The 20,985-nt window shown below is 44.3% G+C and overlaps 1 protein-coding gene across 3 annotated transcripts in view; it reads right to left on the bottom strand.

Moving 5' to 3' along the window:
- Positions 1-20,494, bottom strand: part of CACNA1E (calcium channel, voltage-dependent, R type, alpha 1E subunit) — a 347,324-nt gene extending 326,830 nt beyond the window's left edge. For all 3 annotated transcript variants that reach the window (XM_011951155.1, XM_011951156.1, XM_011951158.1), the window contains exon 1: positions 19,823-20,494. In XM_011951155.1, coding sequence (XP_011806545.1) covers positions 19,823-20,088 — 266 coding nt within the window. In that variant the 5' untranslated portion in view covers positions 20,089-20,494. The remainder of the gene's footprint in view (positions 1-19,822) is intronic.
- Between the last annotated feature and the right edge of the window lie 491 nt (positions 20,495-20,985).

Genomic DNA, 20,985 nt, shown 5'->3' with positions numbered 1-20,985 from the left:
TTTGGGGAAAGCATCTGTTGGTGGTCACAGCCTCCAGCCCTCAGGAGTGGGCTGGCTGGCTGTAGCCATGGGCTGACACGGAGAAGACCAACCCCAATAAAGGATTTAAAAGAAAATTATGGTAATGGGCCTCCGGGAAAAGAGCAAAGACACTTGGCCCAGAACCTCCAGAGAATATGGAAAGTGCATCCAAACACCAGTCCCCAGAGGAGGATTTATGAAGCTGATGACTCTGATGCAATCTCTCCCAGTGATTAGAAGGATATTAATCACACCCAAGGCCAGGGCTAAGAACAGGAGGGGTTGAACCATCACAAAAGTCTGGCTCCAGTTCCCATAGACCCTGATGGAAATGCTGTGAGATCATGCTGGTGAGATCATATGACCCTCGTCTGAGCCGACTGAGAAAGATACATCTGTCCTGGAGGGACGAGTAATGCCGAAGACACAAGACCTTGTGCCTAAAACCCAGACATAGCAATAGTTATGACCATCACTTCAACAGTATGTCTGCACCCCTCATGGTCTTCCTCACCTTCCTAGAAGCAGACATTCTTACAGAAATCTCTGCTTCCTAACTTGTCTACACAAAAAGAAAAGTCAAACCAGCCCTGTTCAAACAGGCCTGGCCTGGCCAGGTGCAGTGGCTCACGTCTGCAATCCCAGCACTTTGGGAGGCCAAGGCAAGCGAATCACTTAAGGTTAAGAGTTCAAGACCAGCCTGGCCAACATGGTGAAACCCTATCTCTACAATTAATACAAAAATTATCCGGGCATGGTGGCGTGCACCTGTAATCCCGGCTACTTGGGAAGCTGAGGCAGGAGAATGCCTTGAACCCAGGAGATGGAGGTTGCGGTGAGCTGGGATCATACCACTGCACTCCAGCCTGGGGGACGGGGCGAGACTGTGTCTCAAAAAACAAAAACAAAAACAAACAAACAAACAAAAACAGCCCTGGTCAGGCCAGTTCCCTTCCTGGAGGGATGTTTCACATTTTCTCCAGATGATGGCATAAAGTAGAAGTGAGTATGAGATAAAAAGATGGAGAGCCAAGAGGGCTTTCTAATGCCTCTCAGCAAGCTGCCGCACCCTGCTCAGGTGAGAGGGCCCAGGTTAAGAGATAAGCTATGGTGCAAGGAGTCTTAGCACAGGGCTCCTTCTGGACTTCTTTGCACTCACTCCTATGGCTGCCCTGGCAGGACATGGCAGCCCAAAAGAGACCAGCCCAGAAAAGGGAATAAATAGACAGAACTATTACTGGAGATTCTGAGGAGCTATAGATGAACTTTTCAATTCTCTGAAAATAAATGTTAACCTTCCACATTTATCAATATATGGACTACCTTCCTATTTGGGTAGTCCATACTTTTAGGTTTCCTGTGTCTGTTCTGGGCTGATCAACAGAAGGTGAACTACACTTCACCTCCAAAGGGCAAGAGGGCTAAACCCTTGTGTTTCTCCATGTGACAGTTAGCAGTACACAACCCTGGCTGCAAACCTGGAAGTCCACCCTGCATATCCCTCCCCTCCCCTCTCTAACCATGGCAGGAGACATGCACTGTCAACAAGCAGAAAAACATGGAAGAAGGCTCTGCCTACTCCATACTGTCCCATGTCATCATCTTTCCTTAGTGTAATTTTTCTCACCACCCAACCTCATCTTAAAAAAAAAAAAAAAAAAGACTAAAAAACCAAACCCCTTTTCTTTTTTTAAAACAAAACAAAACAAAAATGCATCATGTGACTTCCAGCCTTAACATCAGTTTTTTAACTTTGGTTTCCATGGTGGTGGGATGCAACCTGCCATCGCCATGACAACAGCTGCCTCTGTTCAAATTCACCATCTGACAGGCAGTCCTGAACAGACACACATACCTCTCCTTCTTAATCCCTCTCTCTCTCTCTCTTCCCCCTTCCTGCTGTCAAGAAGATGGAAATGCCATCACACCTACTCCTAAAGACTTAAAACCTAATGAATGAAAGACAAATAAAGCAATATTGAGAACGTAACAAAGAGGCAGAGAACTCCTCAAAAGGCCTTTTGTTTGCCAATACAATCCTGCTGCTCTCTCATGGAGGTCAATGGACTCAGTTACTCAAAACAAAAGATCCTAAGCATTACCCATTTAATGCTGGCTGTGAAGCCAAGTCCAAATTCTCATTACTTTAGACCAAATAGCTCCCATTTGACTCCCAGGACCCTGCCCTCTGGATAAAATGACTGAAAGGAAGCACACATGATTGCTACTTTGGTGAACCAACATTCAGGTCAGTTCCAGACTCATCTGGGCCCTGATTCCCAAAGGATGGGGAGTGCTGGTTCTGAGAAAATAAGACAGTACTGGCTCCCTCCCTCCTCCCACTGCTATGCCCCTTGCAGTTACAGACAGCTGGATAAGTCTTAACAAATTCATTTGTTTTATGTGTGACTGGATCCTGGACTCAAAACGCTGTCATTCAACACACAGTTTTGGTGAACAGCAGACAAATGATTGAATGCTACAGAAAAGGGAAAAAAGAAAAGGGGAGCATTAAAAGCCTCTGGAAGAAAACAAAACAGCAGTGGGAAAATTACCTGTTTCAGAAACGAGAATTTGTGTTTTGATGACACTCTGATGAACTGGAGCCCATCAAGAGTTCTGGCAGCAACGTGCATTTCAGGGAAGATGACTATGAGGTGCAATCAGCAACCCCACCCAAGACTACACCCCACTTCATATCAACACCAGCATCATGGAACTGAGACAGCATAAGAAAAATGAAAAGCCTTTTGTGAAAGAGTCCATAGATCACCTGTGGGAGAATGTTTGTTTTCCTCTGAAAACTCTGCAACTGAGCCCTGGCATTCAAAGACACCTACTGAGCCTGCAAACCACGTGAGATAATGTTGAAGGAACGAGGGATACTCAGCTTGGAAAGGGAAGACTTGAGAAATATATCACAGCTGCTTTCAAATATCTGAAGGGCTAGCTTGCAATAAGGGACTCAGATTTGTTTAAGTTATTCTGGAGGCAAAGACTAAGATCCAACATGCAGAGTACCCATCCGAAGACAGATCTGGAGCAATAAAGAGAAGAACTTCCACTGTTCCACAAGTGAACGGACTACTTCTTAAGTAGAAAACTAAGTATTGTGCTAATAGATGTTTAACATCGGGGGGAAAGCCCCCATGTGTAACATTTGCAAATTTCTGGGGCATAAATACTCTCTCCATGGCCAATTTCAGGCTACCATCTTGACATCACTGAACACGGAGTCTGGAAGAGACACGCACAGAGGATGCTCGAGAGCTGGGACAAGCCAGTTTCAGCACAGCACTTGTTGTGAGTTCCACATCCCCAGGGGAGTGTCAAGGACGTTAAGGAGGTGACTCCTGTATTTGATGGTAGTCACGCTGGATCAACCTTCATATGCATAAGGGTGAATCAACCAGGTAGGAAGCAAGGTCAACAACTTTTGTCACTTGCTCAAGGGCCTCCTTGGTGAGCCTCACTCTGTCCTTCAGCCTCAAATGGCCTCCTCAGCTAGATCTGCATTCATGATGTCTGGTCCATCCCCCTCGTTACAGAAGGCTGTTACCTGTGCAACTGGAGGTGTGTGGGAAGCAGCCACAGGTGAATGGCTTTGTCAGTGCAGTGAAACATAAGAATTAATCACCCCATTCTCTCAGGCTAAATTTCAAGATACCCAGGGGGCTCCTGCTATTTCACCATAGCCTGCAAGAAAACTGAGAGGGAGCAGCCAAGACATGATCAAAGTACACTCAAAAGAAACAGAAGGAAGTCAGGTAATTGGCTCCTCTCAGTCTAGAAGATCAGTGGATCTCAGCCATGGCTGGACAGTAGAATCACCTGGAAAGCTTTTCAAAATTAAGAATACAGGTGTCCTATCTCCAGAAATTTGGATTTAATTTGTCTTGGTTGCAGTCTAGGTATCAGCATTTCTAGAAGTTCCCAGGCTGATTTTAATGTGCAGCCAGGCTTTGAATGCTGGAGACCAGGAAAGTTAATGGTGTCCTCCAATCAGCTGAGAGAACAATGATGGAAACTAGAATCCCAGAGGCACTACAGTGGGAACTGAAAGGCACCTTAGAGTCTTAGTAACTGTTCCAACACACTCATTTCACAGATGTAGATACTGAGACCAGGAAAGGAGTGAGATTTTTCTAGAACCAGGGCTAGAAATCTCTCTGGACTCTCAGCCCTATGCCCTGAAAAGCTTGGAAAACTATTATACACAGAATAATCAGAATAATCAAACAAAATTCCCTGGTCTCTTAGCTCCAACTGAGAATTCTAAAAGAAAGGGATCTAAGGATCTTTTTATTTGAGCTGCTTCCTCCTTCCCAGGAGCACTCAATTGTTCTCAAAGAGCTACCTCTTAAGGCAGAGACTGGAGAGCCTGCCTTTTTTAGGGCTACTGAAGAGCCCAGCAACCATTCTGAGATAAGTGCTTGCCTAAGCATCCATCTATTCTCCCATCTGCTGAGGTCTGCTCTTGGTTTTACACTAGGTAGAAGTCCACTGCCTACTGAGTTTTATATTATCATTTCACAAAGTTCTCCAGCAACATATTTGGGAAAGAAGAACATTAACCATTTTTCTGAGTCACTGTATCTGATTCTCACTGGATCTCTGCTGGTTGGCTTCACCTCTATGAATATCTTTCTCTTGTCCATTCCTATTTTTTCTTACGTAAGTCCTTTCTTATTAGTCATGATCCTTATATCCAGCCCCCTATGCCCCAAACACCAAAAACATATACTTGCTAAGGATAAGGAAGCCCCAGAAGAGAAGGAAGGAACTAGAGGGAAGATGATTGAGCACAGAAAGGGTGCAGAGGAAAGAAGAGAAAATGTGACAAAAGGATGCTGGCACTTGGTTAGGGGCCCTGGGTTCTAGTCTCGGCTCTGCCACTTATTGAGAGACTTGTGGCAAGTCATTTAACCTCTGTGGCCTTCAGTTTTCTTATAGATAAGTGTGAGTTGGATTCAAGTTTCACTTTATTCTCTATAAATCTAATATTCTAGTATTCTGTGATGCTAATGAGGAACATGATGGGAAGGGAAATGGAGGAGAAAGAAAGAGCATACATGATTACAACTGACAGAAGCCATTTTTGGTGAAATTACTAATGAGGAGATCCCACAATAACATTCAAAATGGAAATCCTGACACAGCCAGGGACATCTTGAAAGGGTCTAGAGTCCATGGAAATACTTCTAAATTGTCAAGCATAGGAACTCCATGACCAGTTGGATTGGCTAGCAGCTTCTCCAATAGAGTTAATGAAAAGCTAGAATCCTCACAATGGTGGCCTGGGGGTGAACCATTGTGGAAAAGGGCAGCTTTTCCACAAACCTACTATAAGCCTTTTCTATGTTCTGTATCAGGATATAAGAGTCTTTCTGCAGTTTCTCTATACCCCAACCCTCATTTCCTTAAAAAGCTGCATTCAGTATGTAAAATTTCAAGAGAAGGTCATGAAAGCTGCCACCTCCACACTATGACTCATACTGTGGGTACCCCAGAACAGAAAGGACTGAGGGTAGACTTCTTTGAGAACTGGAAAAAAGAAAATGGACTTTCCATGCTAATATTGAAAGGAGAACTGGCATTTCCAAACCAAACGCGCTCTGCAGAGTGATAAAGGAACTGTGGTAGTGGAGTTTTGTGGGGGAAAAGACAAAATAGCAAAGATCTCAGGTTCTGACTCAAGCTCGCATTCCAGTGACTCAGGGCAGGATGTCTCAGGTCCATTTCATGATGACCACAATGATGGGAAAGAGATCGTTGCTCTTCTCCCATCTACTGATCCTTCACTCCTTCATGAGTTAGCCTCATACCCAATGATGCTGCAGATACATGCAAGTAGTTCACAGTATCATCCTAAAAAGATACTCTGTTAGGGAAGAGTAGCTGCTGGTCTTCTGGTCTAACCCAAGGCAGAATGAAACAACTGAAAGAGAGCAGCCAGTGGCACCAGTCAGACCACATCTATCTGTGACCTTAGGCTAATCATCTATAAAATGAGAACAATATCCATTTCACACGGGGTTGGATGAAATGATATACTCCTCTAGAGCACACTGTAGAGTGCCTGGCATACAATAGGCATTCATTAAAGGTTAGTTTCCTTCATCCATTCTCAAGGATGCATATAGAGGAACAGAAAGCTCTCCAGGCCTGGAGGGGGGTCCCTATAGAATGGTGGCAAAATTATATGATTAAAAAGACACGAAGGTAAGAGAAAAAGATAAATAGCAAGGCATGTGATTATGCAGGGTGTTCTGCACCCAGCCTTTTTCACAGTGGAAGTATAGAAAGCTATTAGAAGTTCTAATTTCCTAGAATCTATTCCTTTGCTTTGCTCTCCTGAGCCTGTCTACTGATGTTTGTGACAGAAATGAGCTCAGTCTTTCTGAGCCTGTACAGTCTTTCTGAGTGGGCATTTGTTACTCTTTAATCATCGCCAGGGAAAGAGGTTACCCAGAGATGTAACATCCTTACCCATAGAACTTCAGGTGGGGGGAAGTGGTGGGGCAGATGGTGATCTCAAAAATAAATAAATACCTCTCTATGAGAAGGGAGGGTGCTCTTGCCAAAATGCCCAGATCCTCGGATTGACATAGGCCCATATTCCCCAGACCTGCTCCCTCCTCATGTTACCACATCCACCTACTCACCCCACCTCCAGACAAGCCCACACCCTTCAACTGCTCCTCATATCAACAGACTAGAAGAACACATGCATCCTTGTGCATCCATATGGCTCAGTTATTTCACAAATACAAATTTCCATGCAAAAACAATCCAAAGTTAGCAGAAAGGAGAGGCAGTTCCTTTAACTTTTTAGGCCCACTCCTTAATTTCTTTTGAGTGTTCTGTCTGGTTTCCAGAAGCCAAGTGGTGCATCCTAATTCTCCATTCTTGTCCACACCAGTAAACATTTCCCACAGGTAAAATGCCCCTAATAACCATAGCAGAGGACCTTCACCAAGCTCATTACGCAAATTTCCAAGAGTCCCAAGCAATGGAGGTTTCCCCTTCCCCCCACAGCACGCTAACCCTTTCAGAAGCTTCCTCCACAGTTCATGAATTCCAATCTTTTCTCTCTTATCTGATAGAACAAACATAGAGGCCCTAAATACCCAAGAAACCTAAGCAGACAGGAAGTATTTAGCCAGGAAGCTGGCAACCGCCAGGAGGAAAATCTGCCCAGATACCAAGGATCTAAAGTGGATCCTTCTACATGCCATCCATCAAGCCATCTGAAATTTTTTGCTATCATTTTTGTTCAAACAAAGACAAAACCAAGTGAGTTTGTTTAAGGTTATAGATCATTTTAAATATCCTATCTGTTTTTATCAAAAGCTTGCTGGGAAAATTCTGCATCATTATTGCTCCTGAAGATACTTTTTCTGGTTGTAAATCCAAACGTGTCCTTAGGTACAATATTGGTATAAAATCAGCATTAGAAACATATAAAGGAAACAGGTTTCGATGTAGATATTTTACATTTTGTTTTAAAAAATGTAAACCCAGTAACTTTGACAAGGAAGAAAAAAAGGCTTGTGGAAAAGACTATTTAGCTTCAGTGATTAAGAGCACCAGCTCTGATCCAGGCCTCCAGCTCTTACTGGGCGATCCCAGGGAAATGAATTAACCTCTCCACATCTTAATCCTTCTAACTATGAAAGACAGAAAACAATAATGCCTATCTCTGTAGGATCGTCGTGAAGAATCAATGCAATAATTCATGGGCAGCACTTAGCACAGTAATCTGGCACATAGTAAATGTTCAATAAGTGTTATATATTTATAAACTCTATCAACATTAACACTAATACTAATACCTAATATGTTTGCAAAGGGCTTTCATACACATTAGCCAATGCTAACCTTGCAACAGTCTTATAAGGTAGGCAAAGCAGGGAAAGTGACCTCCACCTCACATCTGAAGACACTGAGGCTCAGGGAGATAATGAGACCAATGCAAGGTCACGTAAACATTATCTGGCAGCACTCAGGTTAGAAACTTGTAACAGCCAAGAGGAGGTAGGACAGCATTGTTGGAAAGAGAAAACAGAGCTGCAGAAGTTTAATGTTTATGTATCTGAGATTAACCATATACTAATAACCAAGATTTATTCACAGCTTACTATTTGCCAAACATGGTTCTAAGCACTTTGCATGTATTATCTCCTCTGACCTTCACAAAAATCCTATGATACACCCCAGAAGCAAATTACTATCTCTGTTTTACATTTGAAAAGTCCAAGGCACCGCAAGGGTAAGCAGGTTGCCTGAGGCACACAGCTATGAAGTGGCAGAGGTGATACTGAGATTTGAATCCAGAGGTCATGTTTTTAATAACGACACCCTCATACCCTAATGTTTCCATGCAGAGACTGGTAAATCCTGAACTCTAAAGTGAAGCTTTCATCAACTGGCATTGGACTAGATGATATCTAATATCCTTTCGACTCCTGAGATCTAGAACACAACACTTTTATTGTCTAAGAAAGAAATAAAATATTGCCTGAGTCTCTGAAAATGATACCTAAGGTGGACTTTGGAGAAACCAAGATGCTACATCCTGCTTCAAGTAGACATGAAGCAGTCATGAAAGTGTGTACTGATTTCAGTAAAGCATGTGACAAGAATATTGCACACAATATTTTTACAGACAAAATACAGAAATGTCAGTAGGCTAAAGCACAGTTCAGAATACTTGAGAAAAGCTGAACAGTCAACGCACACTGACTGATACACTGATGATAAGCAGAAAGGGGGTCCCTGATTCTAAATATATTTTTTATCAATTACTCGAATGAAAACATTAAGTATTCGCTTATAAATCTGCAGATGACGTAGCACTCAGGGTGGGGAGCTCACCCATGAAACAGCACAGTCCATAGACAGTGTGGTGTAGAAATCACTTCAACTTTGGATTCGGACCACTTGGTTCAAGCTCACTGGTGGTGACCTTGGGCAAGTGATTTAATCTTCTTTAGCCTCACCTTCCCCATATTTAAAATGTGGATAATACACTTGTTTGAAGTAGAGCCTGAAATGTGGTAGATGCTCAATGAATCTTCGTTCCTTGTTCTCAGTTGAAAAGGATCTCTACAGGATAAATCGTTGGAGCAAAAGCAAGGAGATAAAATGTACTTGATATAAACACAGAGTCCTGAATCTAGATTCAAAAATTAAACTGAATGAGAACAGAGTAAGAGAAAACTAACTCCGTCATCAATTCATATTAAAAGATCCAGAGATTTTAGCTGACTACCTCAAGTCAGAAACAGAATGCCACTTCTTTAAAAAAAATTTAAAAACTTTAAAAAGTATTTTAATTCAAACTAATGTGTTAAATGCTGATGTTAATAAGCACTGCCTTATTATCTGGTAATTAGATAATGTCCCCCACCCTTGCAGGGATTTTAAACAAATACTAAAATTATGTAGTATGTGTTACAACAAAGTAATAAATAAGGCGCCCTATGAAAGCCCAAAGGAGGAAGCTGGTCTTATTCGGCCAAGAGAAATCAAGGAAAGCTTCACAGAGAAAGTGACCTCTGAGTATAATCTTAAAGCCAGACTCGTTCCAGGTGGAAGAGCAGCAAGTGCAAAGGCATGGAGGCCTGGAAGAGCCACTGAAGCAGCTGGAGAGACGGTGATTACAGTGGTCAAGGAAAGCTGGGGCAATGTGCAGGGTGGCTCCTGAGAAGCACTGCACACCAAGCCAAGAAGACCCTGCCCAGTTACAAAGCTAACGAATGACAGAACCAAAGGGAAGCTTAAGCTTTCTGACTCACCATGTATCCCCTCTGCCTGTGCCATCCTGTACAGTAGCCACTAGCCATATGTGGCTATTTAAATTTAACTTAACTAAAATTAAGTCAGTAAAATTTAAAATTTAGTTCTCAGTCACGTTAGCCACATATCAAGTCCTTAAGGGCCACATGTGCCAAGAGCCATGTCTATCATCACCAAAAGTCCACCAACAGTGCTGTTCAATGTCACAGGATCATCAAGTGAAAGGAAGTAGATTGAGTCTACACTGCTTTACAAAACAGAAAACAGGAGGGGAAAGAACAGATGGAAGCTATAAGGAGGAATATTTCCACTTCCTATATCTTAAGTTTTTTAATAACAGAAGAGCACCCTGTCACTGGAAGTATTCCAGCTTGACAGTCATCTTTCACAGTGATGTAGAAAGAGTTTCTGTATTGAATTCATGCCCTTTGGTTAGAATGTTTGTGTTCTTTCACAGCAGCCTGGCTGACAGCCCAGTGCAACCATATCTTTCGAGCTCCTTTATATAAAGTTCCTGTCATACTTGCTTATAAAGCCTTTGATATTTGGTTGAGAATCACTACTCCTGATAGCCCAGCATCCTAACATCCCAAATCATGGGAATTTTTTAACAGGATAGATGTTTTTGAATTGTGACTCATAGACCTCTAAAATTGAATGCAAAATTGTATGTGTATTTTTCAGGAGAGACAGGTCTATAGCATCAACCAGATGTCAGTAGGATTTGTGATCCCAATATAGAAAGCAAATGAATAAACACCGTACTAGAGACGATGGGACTTAATGGTCCCAACACTCCAAAAAGAGTCATCTAGATGCCATCTAGACACTTACTCAGGTCACTACTCAGATACTTATTCAGGTCATACTCTAAAGTTCCACAGAGTTTCACACTGACTCTTAAGAACCTAAAGACCATCACCCTACAACTGAATCATTTTAGAGCTCAACATCTCTTGACCTTCAAGGAGGAGGGAAGTGGGAGTAAAAAAGAGCAGGAAAATAAGCCCAAGGCACAAAAGTTGGATAACTCAGAGTCAAGTTGGGGAAGGTATCATCTGACAACCTCTTGCTGAGATGCTTATGAAAGCTCTCTTGGAAATCTTGGTGGTTCATTTTCAATGTTAGCCTACAGAAACAAACAAACCCAGTTAGATGTAATACCAGCTTACGAGCTGGGGAACTTCCCCAGTAAATCTAAGGCCTGCTGAGCTATTAGTCCATTTTTGAAATAATGACTTTGTTCTTACTATCACCTGATACATGACAATTGCACCATGAGTCACCTCCAGGTCCTATAATATTTCTAAAACTAAAAGGGCTGATTTCTAGAACAACATACCAATTCCTCTGTCATCTGGTATAGCTGGAGAAGAACACTTTGGTTAATTTAACAAAAAAAAAAAGTGATAATGAGCTACTTATATAATCAATATGAATTATAAATCACACAAAGCTCAAAATACAATTAAGTACACACACCATTGGAACTGTGTTGGATATAATGCAATGAATGCTTCATTGGCAATATTCAGAAAGCACTCCAACATTCTGTGATACCTGTGAGACTGACACCATTACAATCTCAATTGTCATTATACTATATACCAATTAATAAAGGGTTCCATGTAACAAATGCCAGATAACAAATACCCTGTTTTTTGTTTTTTGTGTTTTGTTTTTTACAGTGAGAAATCCCGCATTAAGCAATACAGAAACTGAAAGAATCCTGAGGAAAATTATGAAGTAGCTAAATCTTGTATTTTACAGCCTCCCAATTCCCATGTGATGACCCTTCACCCCCCTCCCAGCCATCCACTGCCCTCACATCACCTCCTGGCAACCTCCTGTCCCCTCCCTAGGGCCACACCTGGCCTTACAGGTCCTGGTCAGGGCAACCCAAGGCACTTTGTTGATGCTTGTTAACTCAATAGTAGCCAATTTGGATATAAATCATCCAACAAAAGTTTACAGAATGCTCACCATATGCCAGCATGTGCTAGGTGCTGGAATTAAATGGGGGCATGTCCCTTCTCAGAAGAGCCTGCTCTCAGTGATAAGTCCTGAAAGAACAACATAAACTAACTCAAAGATGATAATGGCATATATTTTGCCTAATATGTCCCTGCTCTCAAGGTCATCAGCATTTTGTTAGAGAAATCTTAAAGCCTCCTCACTACCCAAACCCAAAGCATAAGCCTTTGTTAGCAGCAGGGCTTTAGCTGGTAAATGAGAGAAATTCGGGATGAGGAAATGCATCAGCAATTTGTAATACTGGCCTCCTAGAAAGGCATTGCCAGGCAGATAACAAAATCACGTATAGCAATGGTTCTCAAAGCATGATGTCCAAGACCAGCAGCATCAATATCACCTGGGAACTTGCAACCAATGAAAATTCTCCAGCCCTACTTCAGACCTACTGAACCAGAAACTCTGGAAATAGGGGGTAGTAATCTGTATTTTAACAAGTCCTTCAGGTGATTCTGAGACACAGGTTGACAGTCAGCAGTATAGATGAAACAGGCAGACCACCTATGTCTGACTTCAACACAAAGGAACTAAATTAGGAATTAGCCTTGATGTTGATGGAAATCACCTGCTGAAAGGAATGGTAGCTGACAGAAAAGCAGCAAAACAGTTCCCAGGAGAACATAGCTGGAGATTGCCAAGACGTTAGTGAGTGACTGTTGAAAATCCATTTCATGCTTTTTGGCTCTGACCAGTACCATGAGACAATGGTGTGGAAATCGAGAAAGAGGCACAGAAAGTTTGAAAAACTTCCAACCTACAGCTAAGCCGAAGGCTGAGAAAGACTTGAGAGAATTAGTTTTCCTCCTACTGCTGGTTTCCAGACCCTCTGCTCTGGATCCAGAAGGCCACGCACAATGTCCTGCATCTCAGCAATGATACCATAGACTGAGCATCATCAAGGCTCCATCCATGATCTACACCAGAGCATTTCTTCCTTTCCCCTCTAGCCTGCTACTCACTGTCCAGCTACATCATTTTTATCCCTCCCACAAAGGGAAGAAAGATGACATTCCCCTTTAATGACACAAGTCTTTGGAAAGCTCAGGCATATATCTGAAAGAAGCTTTCTAAATTCTCCCGAGATGAAGAGAACCGATGCAGCCCAAATGCAGCAAAAATGCAGCAAAAGACCAAATGCAGCACACACACAAAAATATATAGCCTCAAGATTATGCAGAGTTGCAACAGTGATTCAAATTAACCACCCACAGGCAAAAAAAAACCACACTTGGCACAGGTGCCAGGCAGGGCCTCTCTCTGAAGCCTCACGTGGCTGGAGCGTGGCTGAAGCCTGGCTGGGCATATCATTCCCAAGCCCCACCCACCTGCTTCTGGGATTAACTACTGCTTTACAAATGGGTCTATTTGAGGCTCCTTTTTTTTTTTTTAATAAGTAAGAGGATTAAGGGTGGAACTATTTAGTCCTACAAATTTGGAGCTCAAAATACAATAAAGGAAGCTCCTAAGAAGTACCCACTGCTCTGTGAGGCAGCAGGGAGGATGTCTTGGATAACTGACACATTTTAAAGTCATTCACTGCTGTTCCCCTTAATCTGGCCCACCTTCACCTTATAAGAACACATCTTCTAGCTGCTCCCTGCTTTCCAGAGATGAGGACACTGGGGCTCATCAAGGTTTATAAGGAAACATATTTGGGGTGCTCAGTGAGCAAAGATACACCACAAACATCTCCCTGCAATAAGCTTAACACTAAGAAACCACGAGGTTGGGGGAGTCTAAAAACTTTGTGCTGTACCTTCTGTCCTTAATTAAGATTGATGCTGAAAACATGACTGATGAGTGAACCCACCACACAGGCGTCCTCTCTGTGCATGTTTAGAAGGCCTGGGAAAACTAACATGTTTCTATCCCTCTTTGGAAGGGACTGCTTTAGAAGCCACATCGCGGTGGTGGTAGTGGTGGTAGAATATTAGACACTAATCTCCACGCCTGGTCCCCATAACTACCCCTGCTCCCTGTAATTCCTACAAAAATTCACACTGGAATTTGAAAAGAAATGGTTACAGAGGACTGTTCCTTGGCTTAGTCGTTTAGCATTTATCAGTATGAAAACCCAAGATGATGAGATGATTCAGAGCGACACGTACCTTCCACTTAACCATGGCCTCTGAGTAGAAAAGGCTAGTAGTTGCATATTTTGGGGACACTCAAATGTAACAGGACTGGGTAGGAGGCAGTCATCATAAAAATGACAAGAAAAAGCAGGTTACAAGATCTCTCCCCAGCTTCCTTTCTGTTGTGTGACAGTCCCACTGCAGAAAACAAAGGTCTTAGAGAAAAAGTAGATTTCTGAAGTTGGCCCTCTGTGAGAGACCTTAATAATCTTATCCAAGAGGAAGACAAATCACCTTCCTTTTCTGAAAATCCTAGGAAAAACCCACACATATAATGAATTATTCACAAAGGCTGAACCTAAAAATGAGAGAGGCAGAAATATAGAAAGATGAAAAGATGGGCAGAAAGAGAAAGTAAAGACCTGGTCTCTCTCTCTCTCTTTCCTTGAATAAAAGGATATTAATTAGACTTGCATTCAGGTTTCCTCTTTTATGTCTTTGTGGTCAGTGATAAGCAAAATAAGATCAGCGGAGTCACCACTGATGGACTGGATTGCACATCTGGGCTTTGGTGTCTGGTGAGCTGTAGCTTTCCAGGCAGCCCTGTGCATGACGTAAGGGAGGCGGTTGACCTGCTCATCAAACATACGTAGTTAAAGGTTTGCAAGAGTTCTGAGAGCTTAGCAAAGCTTCACTCAGTTTTATTTTCACTAAGAATATGAAGATTGAAAGAAACCAGATGTTCCTGTAAAGAAGGGGGAAAGCAGCAGAGTTTGAGGGGGAAAAAACACCTACATTTTGTACAGCAATGCTATAAAGAGATAAGTAATTTTGGATGGAGCTAATAATTTCAGAGTCTCAATGTTTCAGAAGAAGAAAAAGTAGGCCTGTTCTCATTACTTTCCTCTTCCTCCTTTAATTCATAGCATGCATTGCGCCTATTGCAGAAACAGCAAGGGGAGGGAAGTGGAGAAATAATGACATGCAAACCAACAGACAAAACTATCATATTGAGGATATTTTTGTCTCTATCCTAAGTCATTTCATTTCTGTCAAACTCCTTCACTCCAACTCATTTTCCAGGCTGCATCCCAATTACAAATGGTCCCCACAACAAGTCATGGCCTGGTTTCCAGATGAAACATTACCCACACTTCATATCAAAAGCAAAGCCAACAGGCAATTCAGAGATTGTCCTGGGATGCTCAGAAAATGAAGACCTTTCTCCTACAGCTCCAGTAGCAGCTGCAGTCACTATCTGTTTCAACATCTGCATCTGTGCACAGGTACACAGAAGATATGAAGCCTTTCTGCATTATCTGATCATAGGATATAACTACAGATTTCATCCTTGTTAGCTGCCATCGTCTTCCCTAATCAAGGCATCTTGTCTCATGATTCACTACAGTTACATCAAACTTGAAATTCTTACCAGGACCTTAGTCTACTATCCTGCAATGTGCTGTATATTTATAGACAACAAAAGCAGAAGAAAAGAAGATACCAAAATGGGAAATTTAAGAGCTAAAACTCGAGACCATCCTGGTTAACACGGTGAAACCCTGACTCTACTAAAAATACCAAAAAAATAGCTGGGCGTGGTGGTGGGCACCTGTAGTCCCAGCTACTCAGGAGGCTGAGGCAGGAGAATGTCGAAAGTAAACCCAGGAGGCGGAGCTTGCAGTGAGCCGAGATGGCACCACCGCACTCCAGCCTGGGCGACAGAGAGAAACTCCGTCTCAAAAAAAAAAAAGAACTAAAACTTTTGGTAATCCTCACCAAAATCCTCCAAAATAAATGGACATTTTATAATGGGAGACTCATAAAAATAAAGCATACAACCTCTGATCCATAGCCAGAGTGCTTTGGGGATACAATGAAATTCTCTACAATAAGAAATCATGGATTAATGTCCACAGGTTCATTGCGATGAGCTTCAATATCTCAGGGCTGCAAACATATTTGACCTTCCTACTGTAAGCCATGTTCATTTCCACACAAAACATGTGCTCCCCTGCTGAGACAACCAAGGTGATGGAGGTGTGGGGGGCATATCCTATTGTCCAACTCTGGCATAGAGTTTCCAAGCCAGACACATTACGTCTTCCCTTCATACCCGTGACCTGGAAAAGTTCAAACAAGTGAGGGGCATTCTACAAACCACATGAGAGGTGCTGTATGCCCACAGGGTAACTGGCCCTGGGCATGAAAGAGTGAGAGCTGGTAAGCGTGAAGCACAGTGAACATGGAAGGGCACCCAGAACAGCCCACTGCCAGAGAAGATCTATTAGATGAGCAAAAAAGAAAAGGAGGAATCATATAGAATGTAACATCACATTTTAAACCACATTAGCATTTTTAAAAAGAGTATGGTATCCACTGCAGAGGAAAGTGCCATAAGAAAATAAAATTATCTCCCTATGCAGATGTAGCTTCCAAGAAAAATGAAACACATTCAGAGTAGGCTGTTGACTTGCCACCATCTTTCATGCCAAATCTGGGTTATCTTGAGCATTTCTTCCCATAAGAACTAGACCTCCCCTATTAATAACTGGATAAGGTTACCCTCCCCCTCCAAGTCAGGGTGATCCTAGAAGCATAAATTAAACCACTCCTTTTATTTAACCAATCTTTTTAGACAAACATGATTAAAGACCAGTAATGCACAGCATGATGAGACCACTAATGTGGCACATAGAAGTGTACATTATCCCCCTTGTCCTACAGTGACTTTCTGCAGGCAATGAAAATGTAAATCTCAAAAGGTATTGTAATACAAACAAAATCCTCAAGCATGCTAAATGTGCATATGTCGATATGAAAGCAGGTCTTGACATGCTTTCTGAACAACTGAACAACCTTCCCTTCTTAAAAAATTTTTTTAAAAATCTGGCACTTACAAAGAGCAAAGAAGTACTTCCTAAACTTAATGAGCATATTAATCACATAGGGATCTTATTACAATGTAGATTCTGATTCAGCAGGATTGAAGTGGAGGATTCTGAATTTTTAGCAAGTTCCCAGGTGATGTGGATGCAGCTCCTTGCTCTAAGAGGCAAGAATCTAGAAGACTTCACCTGAACTAAGACCCCTCCCCACTTCAAGCATGCTGAAATTTCCGAAAGACACCATTAATAATAACAACTAGTGTTTACTGGGTAAATAGATAATGCTTTAGGCACGTTATATATAGTAACTCATTTAATTCTCCCAGTATTATTACTATCCTCATTTAACAGATAAGAAGACTGAGTCACAGAGTAATGAAGTAACTTTTCAAGGTCACAGAGCTGGTGAAGGAACTAGGATTTGAACCCAGGCAGCCTAGCTCCAAAACTTTATGGGCAACCACTACCCAGACTGACTCCCAGTAAGACAAAGCAAGATTATTTGGGAAGTTGGATGTTTAGAAAGGAAAGGAAGGTGAGACTAGGAATTTAGGTGCGTTTCCCCAGGAAGCCCAATGTTTCCACATGGTCACCACCAGAAGGAATATATTAGTCAACTACATTGTACATGGTGTATTTTACATTTTCCAACAGGGCTCCACTAAACACCTTAGCAGATGTTCTCTGAACACTGTTATCACAGCCTACATGCTGTAGAACCACTGTGAAATTGCCAACTATGCAGACAGAAGAGACCATTGGGACAGGGCTTGGGGCCAAGGCACTGAGCATGACGCCGAAATCAACTCTCTCGAGAGTCTCCTGTTTGACTCTCTTTGGTCCATTCTGGCCAAAGACAAGGAAAGGGAGGCGTAAAACTCACAGCCCCACCTTGCGCGCTCGCAACGCCTGGTGGAAAGGCGGTGTCTTTGCAGCGGAAGAGAAAACGTGAAAAAAGATGACCGCGTGGTGTAGGAAACGTTCCTGGTTTCTCAGCCCTAAGCCTGGGCCCGGCCGGAAGTACCCCGAGGTGCTGAACCCGGGTAACTGGGGAGCCCCGGGCCACCGGGAGTTTCAGCGGCGCTGTCCGAGGTGCCAACGATGGCTGCTGGCACACTTTGCCACCCGCGGGGTGGTTGGGCGGCTTTGTCTACCGCAAAGAAACGGGAGGGCGCCTGAGTAAACACGTCCCTAAGAGAGGAGCACAGCAAAGCAGCACCTGGTGGATAGGAAGATTTAGAGAACTGTAGAAGCCAAGTGAGAAAGGAGGGCCCAGCTGGGAAATCCGTAGACTGCCTAGAGGAATATTTGCAGCCGCAGCACACAACACAATGAGATCTGTCCGCTTTGTGCAGCGCACCGGCAGGCGTGACTGCAGGGACCCGACCCCTCCCCCGCCCGAAACCTTCTCCCTAGCTAGATACGTTTAACTCAGGCAATGGATGGCCCAGGATCACTCTGTGGGAGTGGAACAGGGGAGAGGGGTGCAGAGAGGAGGAGAGAGGGAGAAGCCCAGCCAGGGGTGGCTGTGGGAGGATGCGAACAGCAGCAGGAAGAATATCTGCTTAGAGATGCTCCTTCGTTTCTAATGAGGGGTGCTGCCTAGAAGCACCACGTGCCAGCCAATCACGGAGCTGCTGAGGCAGGGAACTAGAGAAGAAGGAGGGGAAGGCCAGAGGCTGGGGTTGGGGGAGAAGGGAGATGCCCAGGTCCTGTGGGAAGTGAGCCGCGTGTCTGGCTAATACTAGAGACCCAAGTCAGCTCCAGCTGCCTCACTGCCGCACACCTGGATGGTGGGGGTGGGAAAGAGGGAGAATAGGGGAGAAAAAAGGGGGCCTTCTTTGCAGGTGCAGCCCTCCCAAATCTCCCTCCCAAAGTCCCATGTCTCCAACCCCATCCCCATATTTAACACCAGACCACTAGCTTGCCTCCCACTAATCCCCTTCACTACCTCATCACCCCCAATTCCTAATGGCCTTGCCAGGCGTCCAATCCTTAGTGAAGAACAAGGCAGCCAGCTGCCTAATCAGCAGCCTGCATTTGGTGCACTTGATTAAACCTGCAAAGAAGCTCCTTCCATGTCTGTTCACTCTGACACCACCACCATCAGAGATGGCCCCTACCAGAGCTTTGGGGAGAGCAGTTCCTTTGGAGCTACGGAGAGAGAGACTGCATGCACACTTCTGGCCTCAGCGGATGAATTCAGGCCCAGGAGATCCACCTGGATCCTGGATACTGGGAGAGCAACCAGCTGGGCCAAGCACGAAGAAGCAAGAGTACCCAACCAAGGACCAAGGAAAGGACGGGCCTGATGCGCTGTTCTTCCTTGGCTGAGAGGAGAACTCCAAGTTTGAGCTGTTTGAGCTGTGGCAACAGAGATCACCTCCCCTGACAGACACTCATTCATGCCACTTTCAGTGGAACTTAAACTTAGGTCCCCAGAGTTACCTGAGTCCCCAGCCAAAAGCCTGTTTTATTTATTCATCTGTCTATCTGTATACAAGGTTTTGGCCCTGGGAGGTTCCGAACTGATAAATTCCCTCATGGAGCCTTGATTTCCATACAGGAAGACAGTGCAGCGTCTCCTGGCTGGTGGGGATATGGGCAGAGTGGCTGGCTTAAAGAAAGGAAAATGAGAATTGATTATGAAAGGAAGCATTGGGGCAACCCAATCTATGTAGAGGGCGGCATGTGAAGGGAGTAGGGGTGGGGAGGAGGCTGGGAATCAGACAAAGCCCAGCCCAGAAAGGGACGCACCCAGGGACACTAGAGATTTCCACATAGGAAAAATAAAAAACCCAAAGTCTTACCTTGAAAAACACTAGTGCCCAAACCGGTCTCCACAGCACCAAGCTTGCCCCTTAGATGCACCGAAGAGTGCGCTTCAGCAAAGGGGCAAATTGGCACCAGGAAGGGGGTAGGGGGATACATTCCATGCTAGGTACCCCCCTTCACCCGAAGAAATGCAAAGGGGGAGAGGGAGTTATGGTGGGTAAGAAAGGATATGGCCAATCGATGAGCTTCTTGGCATATTTCCTGACAATGTTATCTTCTCCGAAGATGAACAAGGATCTGTTGACGGTGAAACAGTTCTGCCGGACGGGAATGGGGTTGTACAAAGCCATAGTCCGCGCCCTCTGCGCTTTCGTCTGCTTGTAGGCGGCCGCCTGCCCCGAGGCCAGCACGGGGGTTCCTTGCCGGTTCCTGCTCTGGTCCGAGTCTCCATCGCCGGACCCCGGCCTGGCGACCACCGCCTCCCCGAAGCGAGCCATCCTGAAGTTTAAACAGACAGAAGACACACAAAGGTGATCGCGGCCGAACACCCGCACACAGCAACAAGCAGAAAGACACACGGAGACTCAGAGCCGCATCCAGACAGGCACCGGGACCACCGCCTCTGGGGAGCTCCGCGAGCTCTTCGGAGAGGCGGCAGCAGCAGCCCGCCGCTGTGAACTGTTCAATCTAAACGCAACCTCTGCGAAGCTCCATTCCTCAAGAAGAAAAAAAAAAACGGGGGGTAGGGCTTGGGGGTGCTCAGTTCCTGGAGGAAAATATTTTTTTCAAAATGCCAGTGTGTGGTGGTGTTCAGGGACCAGAGAGGAGAGGGGTGGAGTAGGCTGCTCTTCAAACATAGCTCCTCTTCTGGCAGACGCACCACCTAGTTCAGGGAGAGAGGCAGGCACCAGCCCGCTAGGTAACAGTTTGGTGATTTATTGGTTGGGGGAAGGGGTGGGAAGGAAGAGAAATTGAAAACAAAAGAACTTTTTTTAAAAAAATAAACAAAGACGAGGACGGGGTTACGGTGACATGCTTTATAACGCCAGTCCCCGCGAGTCCATCTAAGAAATTCCACCGCGAAGACTTGGGTCTTTATATCTGCCAGCAGAGACGCATCCAAAGGTTGGAGAAAGAGGAAGGGAGGTGGGAAAAGCGATACTGAGGTTCCTGCGTAAACCGCAATGCCCAAAATCTCAAAATAAGAAGTCGATCCAGGCGAAGAGGGACAAATGACTTCAAAGCTCCTGCGCTTGGGCTAGAAGTTGAGCAGCATCCAGAGAGCAGCGAAGCCTGAGTGCCAGCATCCGCCCGGAGCGCTCGCCACCGCCGCCTCCCCGGATCAGCATGCAACAGCGATCCGCGGCTGCGCCGCCGAGAGGGCGGGAGCGCGA

The sequence above is a fragment of the Colobus angolensis genome, unplaced genomic scaffold, assembly GCF_000951035.1.
Source record: "Colobus angolensis palliatus isolate OR3802 unplaced genomic scaffold, Cang.pa_1.0 Scaffold315, whole genome shotgun sequence".
Lineage (NCBI taxonomy): Eukaryota > Metazoa > Chordata > Mammalia > Primates > Cercopithecidae > Colobus > Colobus angolensis.
The sequence above is the reverse complement of the archived record's forward strand: the minus strand, read 5'-3'. Positions and strand labels throughout refer to the sequence as shown.